The sequence below is a fragment of the Orycteropus afer genome, unplaced genomic scaffold, assembly GCF_000298275.1.
Source record: "Orycteropus afer afer isolate SDZICR_OR568_19922 unplaced genomic scaffold, OryAfe1.0 scaffold00050, whole genome shotgun sequence".
Taxonomy (NCBI): Eukaryota; Metazoa; Chordata; class Mammalia; order Tubulidentata; family Orycteropodidae; genus Orycteropus; species Orycteropus afer.
In genome coordinates this window covers 14,929,702-14,947,675 of record NW_006921637.1, presented here as the reverse complement: position 1 = coordinate 14,947,675, position 17,974 = coordinate 14,929,702, and the positions used below count along the sequence as shown (strand labels likewise).

Here is a 17,974-nt window from a genome sequence, read left to right as displayed (position 1 = left end):
GTGATACTGCCTCAGAAACCCAAGGAGGGGCCGCTATGAGTTGGGTCCAACTCGATAGCACATAACAACAACAACAAGTATGAAAAGTTAGGGATACAGACTGGAGAGTCTTACATACAAGTGAGTTTATACATCTACTAGGCAAACCAAACCAAAAAATCAAAGTCACTGCCATCATGTTGGATCCGACTCATAGTGACGCCACCTGCCCCTTGGGTTTCCAAGGCGGTATCGCTACAGAAGTAGATTGCCCAATCTTCCTTCAGAGGAGTGGCTGGTGGGTTTGAACCACCAGCCTTCTGGTTAGCAGTCAAATGCCTTAGGCACTACACCACCAGAACCCCTATCTACTACACAAGACAGGTATTATTAATGGCTTTGAAGCAGAAGTATAACAAGCTAGAGCTGTGTTATAGAAAAATTTATCTGGCAGGGATGTATATAGTTATACATGAATGTGTTATGTCATTTTTTAAGTATATATTTGCTTACGAAGTACAGATGGGCATTTTTTAAAGCTGAATATACATGACTGTTTTGAGTTAAAACCCTAATTGTCTTCATTTCTCCTGTCACCATGACTAACATGAAAGGACCAATCATGAATAAACTGAACTGGCAACTAAAGTTTAGGTGAAATTTACCCAGTATAGATTAGAGCATAATAATGGAAACAGAAGGATGGTGTTGGAAATGAGATATGATACAAGTTAAATCTACAATGTCTTGTAAATAACTACCATGCTACAGAAAGAGAGGGAGGAACCAAGAAAACAATCAAAATTTTGTAGCCAGGTCACTAAAAAATGTGATGGGATTATTAATAGAGACAGATCAGAAGAGAAATTAATTTTGTAAGGTTAAGCATGTAGTCAGTAGAACAGAAAAGAAATGCTCATACATTTTTAAACATGTTAGGTTTCAGGTTCAAAGAATGTTCAAGGGAAGCATGTAATAATGGCAAATAATCACATCAGAAACAAGCAAATAAGAAATAAGAATAAAAACAGTATAGAAAAAAGAGTATGTGTTTTAAATCCAGACAGAACTGGGTATAAATCCAAGTTCTACCGCTCAATAGTTAAGTCACCTTAGTCATTCATCTTAATCTCATTGAGCCTGTTTTTCTGTAAATCTTCTGTGAATTGGAGGTATAGTAATCTACTTTATAGGTTGTGGTAATGAATATGTTGTTGTTGTTGTTATGTGCTGTCAAGTCAGACCCGACTAATAGCAACCCCTCCTTGGGTTTCAGAGGCGGTACTGCTACAGAAGTAGATAGCCCAACCTTCTTTCTTAGGAGTGGCTGATGGGTTTGAACCGCCAGCCTTCTGGTTAGCAGTCAAGTGCCTCAGGCACTATGCTACCAGAGCTCCTAGTAATGAATCTATGAGACCATAAATAGGGAGCCCTTGGCATAGAGTAGCTGGATGAATTTAGTTCCCATCACACTTTCCTTCACTCTTCTGGAGTTCAGGGTGAAACTGGAAGCCTGTATTGATAGATTTGATCCTAACAGATAGCTAGAAGCATGGGATTAGAGAACATAGTTCCGATTCAGCCTAGAAATCTAAGTTCTTAGGAAATACTTAAACTTGACATAATCGTTTTAATTCTACATAAAAAAAATGTAGTTCTAAGAAAATCTGCCTGATTTGTATGGGAGAACAGGACAGTGTAAGCCCAGGAAGAGTCTCAGGGGTCAGGAGTGCATGGGAGGGAAGGACACAGGAAAGAGGTAACTATGGGGAGGAAGTAGGAAGAGAGTTGTTACATTGTGGAAAACTGCAGTTAATGTCATAAGACAAAATGTGTATGGAGTGCTATATGGAAAATGAATGTGCTCTGTAAACTTTCACCCAAATCACAATAAATTTTTTTTTTTTTAAATCTGCTTGATTTGACGATTATTAATGTTACAAGGTATAGGGGAAAAGGGTTAGTGTGGCTTTAATCATCACAATACCAATAGCTCAATGAAAAGATCAAAGGTTCTACATCATGTACACCACTGTTCATACTAGAAGCAAAACAGACTTCACAAGAAATGTTCAACTCCCCACACCTGTGATTTCCAGCCAAACAAAGTACAGGCATGTGAGTTCAACATTTACCTCAAGTAGACACACGCCCTGGAGAGAACAATCATGGGAGAAGGAAGGGCTGCTTATGCACAGGGAGACAGCTCAGGGGGCAGGAGAGTATGGAGGGATAGACACTGGGAAGAGGTAACTATGGGGAGGAAGTGAGAGGGGAGCTGTTGCATTGTGGTAAACTGTGGTCAATGACATGAGACAAAGTATGTGTGAACTGCTGTATGGAAAGTGAATTTGCTCTGTAAATCTTCACCCAAATCACAATAAATAAAAATTAAAATTAAAAAAAAAAAAGAAACGTTTAACTCACTGAATTCACCAAGAAACAAGTTTGTAAAATAAAGTATTTTATCAACTTACTGTGAGATCACTACTAGTAGACAAAATTCCTAAAAGAGAAGAAACCCTTCGACCAATTCCTAAAAGCATGCCTTGTCCTTGAGGGAGGATATGCTGATGAATCTTTCCTAAACTTTCAGGTATCAACCGAATGAGTTGGCTTCCTGATGAGGACAAAATAAAGCTTCCTCCCTGTGAGCAAATATTGTAAGATCAGTTCAGTCAAACATACAACATTAACGTATTTTTTAAAGTAACAAAAAATGTTTTGATGTAGAGAAAAATCATCTGGACCTTAAAACAAATCTAAAAGAATAAAAAATAGGAGCAGTACTATTTTATTAAAATAATTTACTTAAGAATCCATTCACTTAATATTATTAATTCTACATTAAAAAAAAAAAAACACAACTTTCATAACATAAAATGTTTTTGTTTTTCAAATTCTGAATTTTAATTTATAGGTTCACCACATTGCAAGCTCAACAAATCAATCATCAGATTTTATTTCTTTGGTAAACTTGCTAACTATAAATTAGCAAATCATTCTTTAAAGTGTCTAAAGAGTATCTAAGGGTTTTCACAATACTCTCCTGAAACAATACTCTTTTCACAATACTCTTTCTGAAAGAAACAAATGCTACCTACCAGCTACTCTCTGAGATTGATATATTAGAGTCCTGCAAGAAGGTCTTCCCGTTAGCCCACTATTCAAATCTTAGATTCTTGGTTTTCTCTGTCTCTTTTTAACCCCTTTCTGGCCTGTATGGTCTGCTCAAAAACCTACATTTTTAATCATCCAAATTGCATTTACATGCCAAATCACAATTTACCTGCACTGCTGTTAGAAAATTATAAGTCTTGTCACCTCCTAAATCTACGAAAGTCTCTGTGTAGGTGTCTTCATGAGCAAGGTTTGGCCAATAGCGGATAGATCCTTCTCTGGTGGAAACCATTACAGCAACAGCCTTTAAATAAAATATATCATAGCTGTGTTAGTTAATAGAAGAATGATTCAAAAATTGGAAGTCTGATGACACAAAGACACCAGGGCAATTTACTATTTCAGTAACAAAAACAAGAAATAAGAAATCCTGGTTTTTAAATACTATTTTTTTAATTTATTATTTTTCTTTGGTGTACAATTCTATATATTTTCATAAATTTAAGACTCGTGTAACTACTCCCACACAATCAGAACAGTGCCAACACCTCCTACAACTTCCTAGCACTATCCCTTTATAGCAACTCTCCTGCCATCCCTAACCCCTGGCAACCACTGTTCTCTTCATTACAGTTTTGTCTTTTCAAGAATGTCAAACAAATTTAATCATACAGTATGTAACCTTTTGATACTGGTTTATCTCACTCACCATAACATCTTTGAGATTCATCTAAATTACTGTATGTAAGAACCATCCATTCATTTTTACTGCTGACTAGTAATCTACGGTAGGGCTGTACCACTGTGTATCTATCCACTCACTTGTTAAAGGGCACTTGCGTTGTCTCCAGCTTTGGATACCACAAATAAAGCTAGTATGATGTTCATGTACTAGTTACCATGTGAACATAAGTACTTCTCTAGGGTACTCAGGGAGAGCTCTGGCAGCATAGTGCCTAAGGTACTTGACTGCTAACCAGAAGACTGGCAGTTCAAACCCACCAGCCACTCCTCAGAAGGTTGGGAAATCTATTTCCATAGTGATACCGCCTCGGAAACCCAAGGAGGGGTCACTATGAGTCAGGTCTGACTCAACGGTACATAACAACTACAACAGCAGGGTACTCAGGAAGGAAATTTCTGGGTCATATGGGAAGTGTATGTTTAACTTGATAAGAAATTGCCAAATCAAGTGGCTGTATCATTTTACATTCCCATCAGCAATGTATAAGAGTTTCAGTTGTTCTATAATCCTTGCCAGTACTTGGTAATGTTAGTATCTTTTATTTTAGCCATTCTAACTTAACTGCTAACCAGAAGGCTAGTGGTTCAAACCCACCAGCCACTCCACAGAAGGAAGATAGGGCAATCTACTTCCGTAGTGATACTGCCTTGTAAACCCAAGGCAGGGTCGCTATGAGTCGGGTCTGATTTGACAGCACATAACAACAACAATGGCTAATGATGGTGAACATTTCTTCATGTGCTTATTTGCCTAACTTATATCCTCTGTGGCAGTGTCTATTCAAGTTCTATGCCCATTTTAAAAACTGGGTTTATCTGTTTTCTGATTATTGAGGTTTAAGGATTCTTTTCATATTGTGGATACAAGGTAACTATAAAACAAAGGCAAAGAGAAAATCTTTCATATGACATCCAATGTTTCAAATATGTATCTGACTTTCCTACTTCCTTTCTGAATATTATAGGTCTGATTCAACATTGGACATATGACTTACAAATATATCTTCCAAGTCTATAGCTTGTCTCTTCATTTTCTTGTCAACAGTTTTAGCCAAGATTTTTAATTTTGATGAAGTCCAATTTATGAATTGTTTTATTATATGGATCATAGTTTTGGTGTCATTTTGAAGAATTCTTCACCTAATCCCAGGTCACAAAGACTCTTTTGTTCTAAAAGTTTCATAATAGTACATTTCATATTTAGGTCTGTGATTCACTTTGAGTAAAAATCTTTCTATAAGGAATGAGGTTTATTTGAAAATTCAGTTTTTTGCATACAGATGACCAACTGTTCCAACATCATTTGTTAAAATGCTAAATTGCTTTTACACCTCTGTCAAGACCAAATGGCCCTATTTGTGTGAGTTTGTATCTGTTCTCGATTCTGTTCCAGTGACCTATGTGTCTTTACAATACCACAACGTCTTGATTTCTGTAGCTTTATAATTACATCTTAAAATTGGATCAGATGATTCCTCCATCTTTAGACCTCTCTTATCTTAAAAGGTTTATTTCAATAAGCACTTAAGTCACTTACCTGAATAGAATGTGCTTCACCTGAGACAGCCGAGTAAGAGAGAGCCACCAAGTCTGCACTCCAGTGGAAATCACTAGGTGGTAGTTGAAGTTCTTTACACACAGATAACTATGAAACAAAGGCAAACAGAAAATCTTTCACATGAAATCCAATTTTTCAAATATGTATCTGATTCCCCTATCTCTTTTCTCTGAATGTTTTAGATCTGATTCAATGTTGGAAATACCATTCTACAAATATTTTTCTTCTCACATCTCTCTTTTCATCAGGTATGGTCACAGCTTTGAGTACATTTAAAACAAAGTGTCTTAAAAGATATAAAATCAGGAAAATTTAAGTGCTACCCTGGACACTGAATGCCAACTAGTCCAGTATCTTTCCCAGCTAAAGAAGTGTATTCTACACTTGATTTGTTGTTTGACATTTAATATAAAATAAGCATGATTAGAGATTAATTGTACTGAATTTCCTAGAAAATATTTCTTAAGATTATCAGCCAAATATCAGATTCCCTCTGCTAACTCAGTATGTCACCCAGGACTTTTTCCTTACTAGAAATACTACTTTCTATGCAGTGGCAGCACACACCTAAAAGACTTGAAGAGTTTAGGTAAGTAGGGGCCCGTCAGTTCCAATGTAACAAGGCCCAGTGAGTAATGCTTGATACAAGGAATTATGTCCAAGCTATAACCTCCCCCCCCCCAAAAAAAAAGAAGTTACTAATGGTAAGTTACTAGACACAGGATAACCCTTCTGTTGGAAAAACAACTGAAAGTTAAATTCAAAATTAGTATCATTTTTCTTATAAAGCATCATTCACTAGATTCAGGAAATATAGCTTTGGTGTAGTGAATTACTTGGTACGGTTTTTCTAGCCATGGTCTTTGTGACTCCCACCAGATGACTAGGTAAAACTATACAAATGTAACATGCTTGTGGCCTACAAAGAGGACTGGATAGCTTCTGAGTTACATAAATATGGTATCTGGCATCCTTGTGGGGGTGTTGTTGTTGCTGTTATGTGCCATCAAGTCGGACTCGACTCATAGCGACCCCTCCTTGGGTTTCTGAGGCAGTATCACTACGGAAGTAGATTGCCCAATCTTCCTTCCGAGGAGTGGCTGGTGGGTTTGAACCACCAGCCTTCTGGTTAGCAGTCAAGTGCCTTAGGACTATGCTACCAGAGTTCCTGTGGGGGTGAGGCCATGCAAATAAGGTATATGGAGCTCTGATGTTGGGATTGGTTAGTTTTCTCATTCTGCCCGCTTTAAAATAAGGTTTCCTAGGTCCAGAAGAGGGGATCTCACTGCCATCAAGAAAGAAGAGCTAGAAGTGGAGTATAGCACATCCTGGGACCCAAGATTCCTGTACTGAAGCTCTTTGGCAGAGACACGTGACTGAGCCAACCAGCTGAGGAACCAAGAGGCATGAGACAGAGCAACAGGCTTGCTGGCTCACACAGCAAGTAAGCTGAGTGCCTTTGGGCAGGAGGCTTGCTGACAGAGTGGGGTGCACCTAGAAGCCCCTATCAGTAGAGCTAAAATAGCTTTGTAACACTTGCCCTAGCAGGGCAAAAGCCATACTGAGAGGCTAAGAGCCAAAGAGGCATGCCTAAGGGCACAGTAGAGGGGAGACTGTCCTGATGCAAGAACTGTATGCTGAGCATATGCCTAAACCTGAATTGTAACCAGTTACTTCCCTAATAAACCTCATAATCATGAATATTGTTTGTGAGTTTTGTGTGGCCACTGCAATGAATTATGGAACCCAGCAGAGAAGTAGGGGGTACCATGGGAGGGACCATTGGTGCCAGAACTGGTAAAAACGCTAGAGGGTGGTGGCAAGTCTGATCTCATATGAATAAGCCTTGGGCTGCTGATGGTGATTCTGTCTCCCCCTCGTGAAGTTAGAGGATGTCAGTGGATGCCACCCCCATGTCCTTTATGCAATAGTTCTATCTTCTTAGCAATAAATTCCATAGTTTACTTGGATAATATTTCACCTTAGACTCCATTAGGCAGACAAATTAGCGTAACATTTGCTGAAAATTTTAACAGTTGTAATTTTATTAAGTGTAAATAACACGGATCTTGTTTAAAAATTATTAACAAGGAAAAGCTTTTTCCCCAATACATACATGTTTGTGCATACTCAGTACTCCATAGCACTATGAAAATGCAAATCCATAATGCTTGAGTAGGTTCAGATTACTATCTTCCATCAATCCTAAAAATTAGGATAAAGTCAAGAACCAATTGGTATCCCTATCTTCTATCTCCTTTAGGCTCTCTACAGAGCCATTACCTTAGTAATAGGTGATGGACCAATCTTCCAAATAATGAGTTTCTCTTTGTAGACCAGACAGGCCCATCCACCTTCATCTATGTGAATAGTCAGCTGATCATCAACTTAAAAAGAAAAAAATGAGGTACACAATTAATCTTTAAGTATGCATATGAAAAACTGTCACAATTTCCTTATACCAAAATCTTTATTGTCACATGCTTCACCAAAAAAAGAAAATTGACACACACCAAAGAAGGTTAAGGAGCTCTGGTAGCATAGTGGCTAAAGCACTTGACTGCTAACCAGAAGGCTGGTGGTTCAAACCCATCAGCCACTCCTCGGAAGGAAGGTTGGGCAATCCTACTTCCATAGTGATACTGCCTCGGAAACCCAAGGAGGGGTCGCTATGAGTCGGGGCTGACTCGATGGCACATAACAACAACAACAAAAAGAAGGTTAATTCACAAAAGAAAACAAGAATAAGGGGGAGGGGGGATTAAAAAATTATTCAACATCAATAACAAAACATTCTCTTGGTGAAGCAATTGTTAAGTGTTTGGCTGCTAACCAAGAGGTCGGTGGTTTGAACCCCACTCAGCAGCTCCAAGGTAGAAAAAACCTGGCAATATGCCCTTGTAAAGATTACAACATAGGAAATTTTCTGGGGCAGTTCTCATAATGGTACACAACAACAATCATCTTTAGAATTACATAAAGGCAAAAAAAGTATATTTTGATTCTGAGGTTTCTTACTTTCTATAAGCTATCTTACTTCCTATAACTTACTTTCTATGACTCATACTTTCAAAACATTTAGTAACCTTCGTAATTTTACTCTGATAAAACACAAATAAACCTTTTAGCAACTATACAAATCATCTAAAGAAAAATCATGTTCCTTTAAAGGAATATGATTTTGAAATAAAGACTACAAATATTAAGATTAAATTATTTTATTATATAAAGACATAAAGAGTTACATTTTCTATTAAGTGATAAAATTAAATTGGCATATTGCTATTTCTTAAGCATTGGTGGCAAGCCTCTGTAAGCTTATTAACATCCTGGATATTTAACTAGTATGAGCTTTGCTCTTTGGTTAAAGGCAGGGCTAATGGGCAAAATAAAAGGCATTAATAAGGTAGAAGCCAAAATGTCAATTCATATGTGGGCTAACTGTGCGCTTTCTTCCTGAACTGGCGTATCTGCTTAATATTGTTTTCCCCCTGAAAGCACTACAGTACCTCCAACTCCTCTACTGGTGAGTCCCTGAGGGCCCGGACCTAACACAGTACTTGTGGGCAAGAATTCTTCAAATTCCCATCTCCTCAATTTACACATCCCAGTTTCCAGGGACTCTCTCCTCTGAACGTCAACATCTGAGGCTGTGTATTATTTGTTATTAACAGAGTCTGATGGCATGAACCAGGAGTATGATAAAAGGTTACAAAAAGCAACCAAATTAGAAAGGAAGAAGTAAAACTATCTCTAATGTGATGAACCTACATAGAAAAAATGCCACAGGACAGCTAGAACTAATAAACAAATTCTGCAAAATTACAGGGAATAAGATCAACACACAAAAATCAGTTGGATTTCCACATAACAGCAATGAACAATCAAAAAAGAAAATTAAGAAAATAATTCTATTTATGACAGCATTTAAAAGAACAAAATACTTAAGAAATAAATTTAACCAAGGAGATGAAGGACTTGTATGCTAAAGCTATAAAACATTGCTGAAATAAATTAAAGACAACTTAAATAAACAGACATTTTGTGTTCATGAATTGGAATACTTAATATTATTTATCAAGATGTTAACAGCATCAGAAGTGATCTAAAGAATCAATGAAATTCCTATCAAAATTCAAAAGCTTATTTTGTAGAAATGGAAAAGTTAACCTTCAAATTCATATGGAATTGCAAGGAAAAAAACAATCTTGGGGAACAAGGGAAAAAAAAAGTTGGAGGACTCACCCTTCCAATTTTAAACCTTAACTAGAAAGCTACAGTAATCAAGAGTGTGGTGATGGCAGAAGGATAAACAACAGAACAATGGAGTAAAATTCAGAGTACAGAAATAAACCCATACATCTATGGTCAAATGATTTTTTACAAGGGTGTGAAGTTCATTTAATGCAGAAAGAGTAGTTTAATCAATCTACGGTGTATGGAAACTGGTTTTCCACATGCAGAAGAATGAAATTGGACCCCCACCACAACCTTACACCATATACAAAAATTAACTCAAAATGGATCAATGACCTAAATATGAGCACTAAAACTGTCTAACTCTTAGAATAAAATATAGGGATAAATCTTATGGACTTATAGCCAGGATTCTTAGATATGACATCAAAAGCACAAACAACAAAAGGAAAAATAAATCTGACTTTACCAAAATTAAAAACTTTGTGCATCAAAGACCTTTATCAAAAAAAGTGAAGAGAAAACCTATGAATGGAAGAAAATATAACTGATTAGGGTTTAATATCTAGAATATATAAGAACTCCTACAACTCAACAACAAAAAGACAAATAACCCCATTAAAAATGGGCAAAGGACTTACACATACAATAGGATGAAAGTTATCAGGAAAACAGACAATAGCAGGTGTTGGCAAAGATGTGGAGAAACTGTAACCCCCATGCATTGCTGGTGAGGATGTAAAATTATGTAGTTCATGAAGAGCTGCCTCCTCAGAATAGAGCCAACTTTAATGATGTGGATAGAGTAAAGCTTTTGGCACCTCCATTTGCTGATGTGGCATAACTTAAAGTGCGAAGAAACAGCTGCAAACAGCCATTAATAATTAGAACATGGTACATATGAAGTATGAATCCAGGAAAATTGGAAGTTGTCAAAAATTAAATGGAACACATAAAGATCAATATCCTAGGCATTAGTGAGCTGAAATGGACTGGTTTCAGCCATTGTGAATCAAACAACCATATGATCTACTACTCCAGGAATGACAAACTGAAGAGAAATGGTATGGCATTCATTGTCACAAAGAATGTTTCAAGATCTATCCTGAAGTACAACACTGTCAGTGATAAGATAATATCCATATGCCTATGAGGAAGACAATACTACTATTATTCAAATTTACACACCAACCACCAAAGCCAAAGCTGAAAAAATTGAAAATTTTTACCAACTTCTGCTGTCAGAAATTGACCAAACATGCAATCGAGATGTGTTAATTATCACAGATAATTATCACCGGTGAATGGAATGCAAAAGTTGGAAACAAAGAAGAATCGCCGTTACTTGGAAAATAGGGCCTTGGTGATAGAAATAACGCTGGAGATTGCATGACAGAATTTTGCAAGACCAACAACTTATTCATTGCAAATACCTTTTTTCAACAACACAAACAGTGGCTATACATGTGGACTTCGCCAGATGGAATACATAGGAATCAGATCGACTACTTCTGTGGAAAGAGGCGGTGGAGAACCTCAATACCTTCAGCAAAAACAAGGCAGGAGCTGACTGTGGAGCTGAACATCAACTGCTCATATGCTAGTTCAAGCTGAAGCTGAAGACAATTAAAGTAAGTCCACAAGAGCCAAAATATGACCTTGATTATATCCTTCTGAATTCAGAGACCACCTAAAGAACAGATTTGATGCACTGAACACCAATGACAGAAAAGCAGAAGAACTGTGGGATGACATCAAGAACATCCACCATGAAGACAGCAAAAGGTCATTAAAAAACAAGAAAGGAAGAAAAGACCAAAATGGATGTCAGAAGAGACTCTGACACTTGCCCTTGAATGGAGAGTAGCTAAAGCAAATGGAAGAATCGACAGGATAAAAGAGCTGAACAGAAGATTTCAAAGAGCAGCTCGAGAAGACAAAGTCAATTATTATAACAAAATGTGTGTTTTGTAACCTGGAGTTAGAAAACCAAAAGGGAAGAACATGCTCAGCATTTCTTAAGCTGAAAGAACTGAAGAAAAAATTTAAGCCTCGAGTTGTAATACTGAAAGATTCCATGGGCAATAAGTTGACTGATGCAGGAAACATCAAAAGAAGACAGATGGATACACAGAGTCACTATACCAAAAAGAACTGGTAGATCATCATCCATTTCAGGAGGTGACATATGATCAAGAACCAATGGTGTTGAAGGAAGAAGTAGAAGCTGCACTGAAGGAATTGGTAAGAAACAAGACTCCAGGAATTGACAGAATTCCCACTGAGATGTTTCATTAAACAGATGCTGCTCTCGAGACATTAAATCAGCTATGCCAAGAGATCTGGAAGACAGCTACCTAGCCAACTGACTGGAAGAGATCCATATTTGTACCCATTCCAAAGACAGGTGATCCCACAGAATGCGGAAATTATCAAACAATACCATTGCTATCACATGCAAGTAAAATCTTAACTGAAGATAATTCAAAAATGGTTGCAGCAGTATATTGACAGAGAATTTCCAGAAATGCAAGCTGGATTCAAAAGAGGACGTGGAACAAGGGATATCATGTTAGATGGCTCCTCACTGAAAGCCAAGAATACCAGAAAGATGTCTACTTGTGTTTTATTAACTATGCAAAGGCATTTGATTGTGTGGATCATAACAAATTGTGGATAACATTGAGAAGAAAGGGAATTCCAGAACACTTAATTGTACTCATGAAGGACCTGTACATAGACCAGGAGGCTATCGTTTAAACAGAACAAGGGGATACTACTGCATGGTTTAAAATCAAGAAGTGTGTGGATCAGAATTGTATCCTTTCACCATACTTATTCAATCTATATGCTGAGCAAATAATCCAAGAAACTGGATTATATGAAGAACAAGGCATCAGGATTGGAGGAAGACTCATTAAACAACCTGAGATATGCATATGACACAACTTTGCTTGCTAAAAGTGAGGAAGACTTGGAGCACTCACTGATGAAGATTAAAGACTACAGTCTTCAGTATGGATTACACCTCAATATAAAGAAAACAAAAATCCTCACAACTGGACCGACAAGCAGCATCACAATAGATGGAGAAAAGAGAGAAGTTGTCAAAGATTTAATATTACTTGGCTCTATAATCAACACCAATGGAAGCAGCAGTCAAGACATCGAAAGATGTATTGCATTGGGTAAATTTGTTGCAAAAAACCTCTTTCAAGCACTGAAGAGCAAAGATAACTACTTGAAGACTAAGATGAGCCTAACCCAAGCCATGGTATTTTCAATCACCTTATATGCAGGTGAAAGATGGACAATGAATAAGGAAGACTGAAGAGTTGATGCTTTTGAGTTGTAGTGTTGGCAAAGTATGCCTAAAGTACCATGGACTGCTAAAAGAACAAACAAATCTGTCCTGGAAGAAGGGCAGCCGGAATGCTCCCTGGAAGCAAAAATGGCCAGACTTCATCTTACCTACTTTGGTCATGTTGTCAGAGGGACCACTCTCTGGAGAAGGATGTCATGCTTGGGAAAGTATAGGGTCAACATAAGAGGGAAGGCACTCAACAAGACAGACTGACAAGGTGGCTGAAGCGATGGGCTCAAGAATAGTAGGAATTGTAAGGCTGGCACAGGACCAGGCAGTATTTCGTTCTGCTGTACATAAGGTTGCTACACAACTCGACAGGACATAACAACATGGAAAACGGTTTGGTGGTTATTCAAAAGTTAAGCAAATAATTATCATATCACCTAGCAATTGCATTCCAGGTATTCAAAAGATTTAAAAGCAGGGCCTCAAGCAAATACTTGTACATCAATGTTCATTGCATTATTAATAACAGCCAAAAGTTGCAAACTATCCAAGTGTCCACCAATAGACGAATTACAAAAAAAAAATAAATAAACTCACTGCCACTGAGTGGATTCTGACTCATAGCAACCCCCTCTGGGTTTCCAAGGTGGTAAATCTTTACAGAAGTAGACTGCCCAGTCTTCCTTCTGAGGAGTGGCTGGTGGGTTTGAACTGCCAAGCTTCTGATTAACAGTCAAATACCTTAGATGCTATACCACCAAAGCTCCTTAAGAGATAAACAGATAAACAAAATGCAGTACATATGTAGAATGAAATATTATTCAGTCATAAAGAAAAATAAGGTTCTGATGAATGCTACAGCATAAATGAACCTTGAAAACATTATGCTCTGTAGGAAAAAAGACACTAAGGACAAAAATTGTATGAGTCCACTTATATGAAATATCAAACACACAGACACACACACAGACAGAAAGTAGAGGTCACCAGGTCTGGGGGGGAGGGGGAAATTGCGAGTTAGTGCTTAACAGGTACAGAGTTTCTGTTTGTGGTGATGAAAAAGCTCTGGAAAATAAGTTTCTGTGGTGAAGGTTATGTTACACTGTCAATGTAGTTAATCTCATTGAATTGTACTCTTAAAAACAGTTATGGTGACAAATTTTATATATTTTTTACAACTTCTAAAAATGTTTAAATGCAATTTAAACTGGTATTGTTAGAGAGAATGTGTATGTGTGTGTGCATATGTGTATAGTATATCTACATAAAACATAAATATATATACATATATTTAACAGATAAAATGTGTGGCAGAAGTTTTGTCCTAAAGCCCCCGAGAACTTACAGGCAAAATGCATGAGTTCAAGTTGATGAGAAGTATTCCTTCTTCTATAACAGAGAACTATAAACTTACTTGACTATCGTTCACATTATGAAATACATTTTAAATTATGATGAATTCTCACATAATTAAAGTAAAACTGAAAAAAAGTTACTTAACCTTACTATATATTTTCCATTCTATTCCATTTCATTTTTTAAAAAATGTTGGTCACCGCTGTTAGATAGATAGAGATAAGTTTGATTTGGATGAAGAGAAGGGCAATGGACCAAATGTGAATGACCAATATGGCAGCATTGAGGATGAGAAAGACATAGAGAGCTACATGGGAGATACAGACAACAAATATGAACCCTTTTGCATATACAGTACTGCGTTATCAGTGAAGGCAAACATGGGTACACGGATGGATAGATGGGTGGACAGGCTAAACGATTAGGTATGTCTATAAAATGGGGAGTGTATCCAAGAACATATATAGGGTTGGCAGACAATGATCTTATAAGTTTATGTGAATGATCAGAATTCCCAGGTGTATAGCAGAGATGATAAGGGGCAAGGTTGTGGTCACTGCTTGGTCACAGCCAGCTACCCAGAGGGACCAAGTAGCTGAACATGAGGGCTTGGGACCATAGTCTCAAGGGACATCAAGCTCAATTGGCATAACATACTATACAAAACATTGTTCCACCTCCTACTTTGGCGAGTAGCGACTAGGATCTTAAAAGCTAGCAAGCTGCCATCTAGATACAACGATGGGTCTCTCCTCATCCAGAGCAAAGAAGAATGAAGAAAACCAAAATTCATGGAAACAATTAGTCCTAGAGACTGGTACACCATCCAATCTGCAGCGTATACAACTATGAGACCAGAAGAACTACATGGTGCCCGGCTACCACTGTCATCCACTTGGAAGGGGATCTATGTAGGAGAACCTTGATAGAGAGGGAGAACAATGTGGAACAAAACTCAAAATCATTTAGAGGGGAAGAAAAAGGGGGGGGACCATGTTTGCTGGTCCGATAGAGCCTGGTGGAACCACTGAGACTATGGCGCCTAGCTGCCCTTCAGGTCTGGAATTGAACCCACACCTGTGGTTTCCAGCCAAACAAAGGACAGGCATATGAGTTAAACATTTACCTCAAGTAGATACACTCCTTGGAGAGAACAATCATGGGAGAAAGAAGGGAGATAGCTCAGGGGGCAGGAGTGTATAGAGGGATGGACACTGGGAAGAGGTAACTATGGGGAGGAAGTGGGAGGGGAGCTATTGCATTGTGGTAAACTGTGGTCAATGACATGAGACAAAGTATATGTGAACTGCTGTATGGAAAGTGAATTTGCTTTGTAAATCTTCACCCAAATCACAATTTTAAAAAAAAAAAAAAAATGTTGGTCACAAACCACTAAGCCAATTTTAATCACAAACTTTAGTTTGAAAAATACTGTTCCGGGTAATCACAAGTATCAAGAATTATTAAATCCTTAAAAACAATGACTTATGCAAATACTCTGAACTATATTCTACCTGTCACCCAATCCCTCATCCTTAATGTTGCCTTTCTGAACTTTGTGTCAAACCTAGCCTTCATGTTGAACTACTAGCAGAAGCAAAAGGAAAAATGAGACCTACCTTCAGCCAACGTTAGGGCTTCCATAATTTTAACAGGGAGAGAAGATCCAAACGTTTTCACATCATAGTTCATAGACTCAGTTTTGGAGTGGTGAAGGAACATTCGTGTAGGTGTTCCTCTAAAGACAAGACACATTATTACCTCACTTGTAATTTAAATTTTCCATTATTCTAATTTTCATGTATATGGTTTCTAATTAAATATCTTTGAAAAATAAGGAAGAAGAGGTATAACAATGGAAAGAACACTGGCTTATGTATATTTGCATAATTAAATTAAACTATTTTTCATTAAAAAAAGTATTGCTAGGGTCTTAGGAAAACTTGGCTTCAGACCATTGTAGTCTAGTAATTAGATGCGTATCTCTAGTCACTTCCTTAGCTATCAACTAAGAAGGTTGAATTAGATGAATGTTTTTCAAATTGAAGGTCAGTTTGAGCATCTCAATCAACATTTCTGAAAAACAAAATAGAATATAAAATACTTATATTTTATATAAATATCTGTGCAACCAAGCATCTGTAGTTACCTGGTCTTCAATAGCAGATACAGCAGAATTTTATTTTCTTCTCACTCTCTTCTTCACATTCAGAATAATAATGTAAAGCCCCCATTATAAAAGTTACCCTATCTCTTATCCTGAGGATTAAAGGAAGAGATACACATAAAGAGTGGCTTTATTTCTTGACAGAAGTATTGTAACAAGATTTTTCTTTGATCAATGGAAGAAAAAAAATTAATAAAACGTGGCTTTTATTTATGACTTTTCTCAAAAAGAAGAAAAAAGTCATAAAATCAACACTTCCAGAGTGCTTTTTAAAACCAAGGATCAAAAGTTAAGGATATTGTGTATTTAAAAATAATTTATGCTTTAAAGTATTGCCAAAATTTTATCATAAAATTTAACCACGAGTTCCAAGCTCAGTATTACCTTTTTTCCTGCAGGAAAACATTCATTTTTGGTAGATAGATTCAGACGAAACTATTCAGAACTAGATATTACCTTCTTCTAAAGTTCTAGACTGATTATGAGCATAAAGGGGGGTAATATGGACTGCTGCTCTATACTTGTATTTGGATACAAAACTTTTATCCTATTCTTTATGGAAAGCCTTTTCCGTATTAGCTACAAAGTGAAATTCTGTAGCTAAAAGCCCTTTAATTATCAATCAAAGATATTAATAGACTAGAATGTTAGACATTAACGTCCTCATTATGGTCATCACTGTACACCTGTATCCTGGCATTTCATATTGACTGTTTTAGCCTTAGTGATGCAGGCCCAGGTCAGGTATTATTGCCTTATCACATGTGAGAATAATCTGAGCGACTTACTCCAGATCACTGAGGTAGTAAGGAGAAAGGAGTAAACAATGATTCATTTATTCAGTTTGTTTTTCACCTCAACATGTAATTTCCAAGAGAAGTGCAAAGCAGTGACTCAATTGAAAGACTTATGGGTGAAGGGATTTTTAAAAAAATAAAGAAAAAAATTTCTTAAAAAAAAAAAGAAACCTTGTGGAATGCAGTTCCACTCTGACACACATAGGATCGCCAAGAGTCAGAACTGACTCGATGCCAAATGGCTTAACTAGCAGCACAAGGGAGCTTGATGAGTTTGAGGAATGGCAAGCCTAGATGGCTAAAGCCCAGAGAAGCAAAAGTTGGGGCTGGAGGACACAGTTGTCTGGTAGAAAGCCTTCAACAAGTTTTGCCTTTATTCTAGGAAAAATGGAAGATCCTGGAAAAGTAACAGTGAAGTGCTTGTGGAAGGAAGGTACAAAAGGGTAAATTTTAATACCATCTGCATTTTGCAAAGATCACTCTTTTCTTTGGAGGAAGTTCTTTCTTTCACTGACAGCTGCTTTCAAATATTGATTGAATATTTCTTAATAAATCAAACTTAGGAAAATGACAGTCATGTTCCTCTTAAATATTATGACAATAATAGTTTGCATCTATTCAGCTTTAAAAAAAAAATCAGAGGCGGGGTAAGATGGCGGACTAGGCAGAAGGATTGCACAGACCCTCTTCAACAAAGAAAAGGGAAACCAATTAACACAGACACAGAAGATAATCTTGGACCC

The 17,974-nt window shown here is 37.2% G+C and overlaps 1 protein-coding gene across 1 annotated transcript in view; it reads right to left on the bottom strand.

Annotated features, from left to right (window-relative positions):
• The window catches only part of NUP133 (nucleoporin 133), a 110,751-nt gene that overhangs the window by 85,438 nt on the left and 7,339 nt on the right, over window positions 1-17,974 (bottom strand). Inside the window, exons 2-6 of the mRNA XM_007938521.1 lie at window positions 15,887-16,005; window positions 7,685-7,788; window positions 5,381-5,488; window positions 3,269-3,403; window positions 2,457-2,627 (exon numbers count right to left, since the gene is read on the bottom strand). Of these exons, the coding sequence (XP_007936712.1) occupies window positions 2,457-2,627; window positions 3,269-3,403; window positions 5,381-5,488; window positions 7,685-7,788; window positions 15,887-16,005 (637 nt within the window). The remainder of the gene's footprint in view (window positions 1-2,456; window positions 2,628-3,268; window positions 3,404-5,380; window positions 5,489-7,684; window positions 7,789-15,886; window positions 16,006-17,974) is intronic.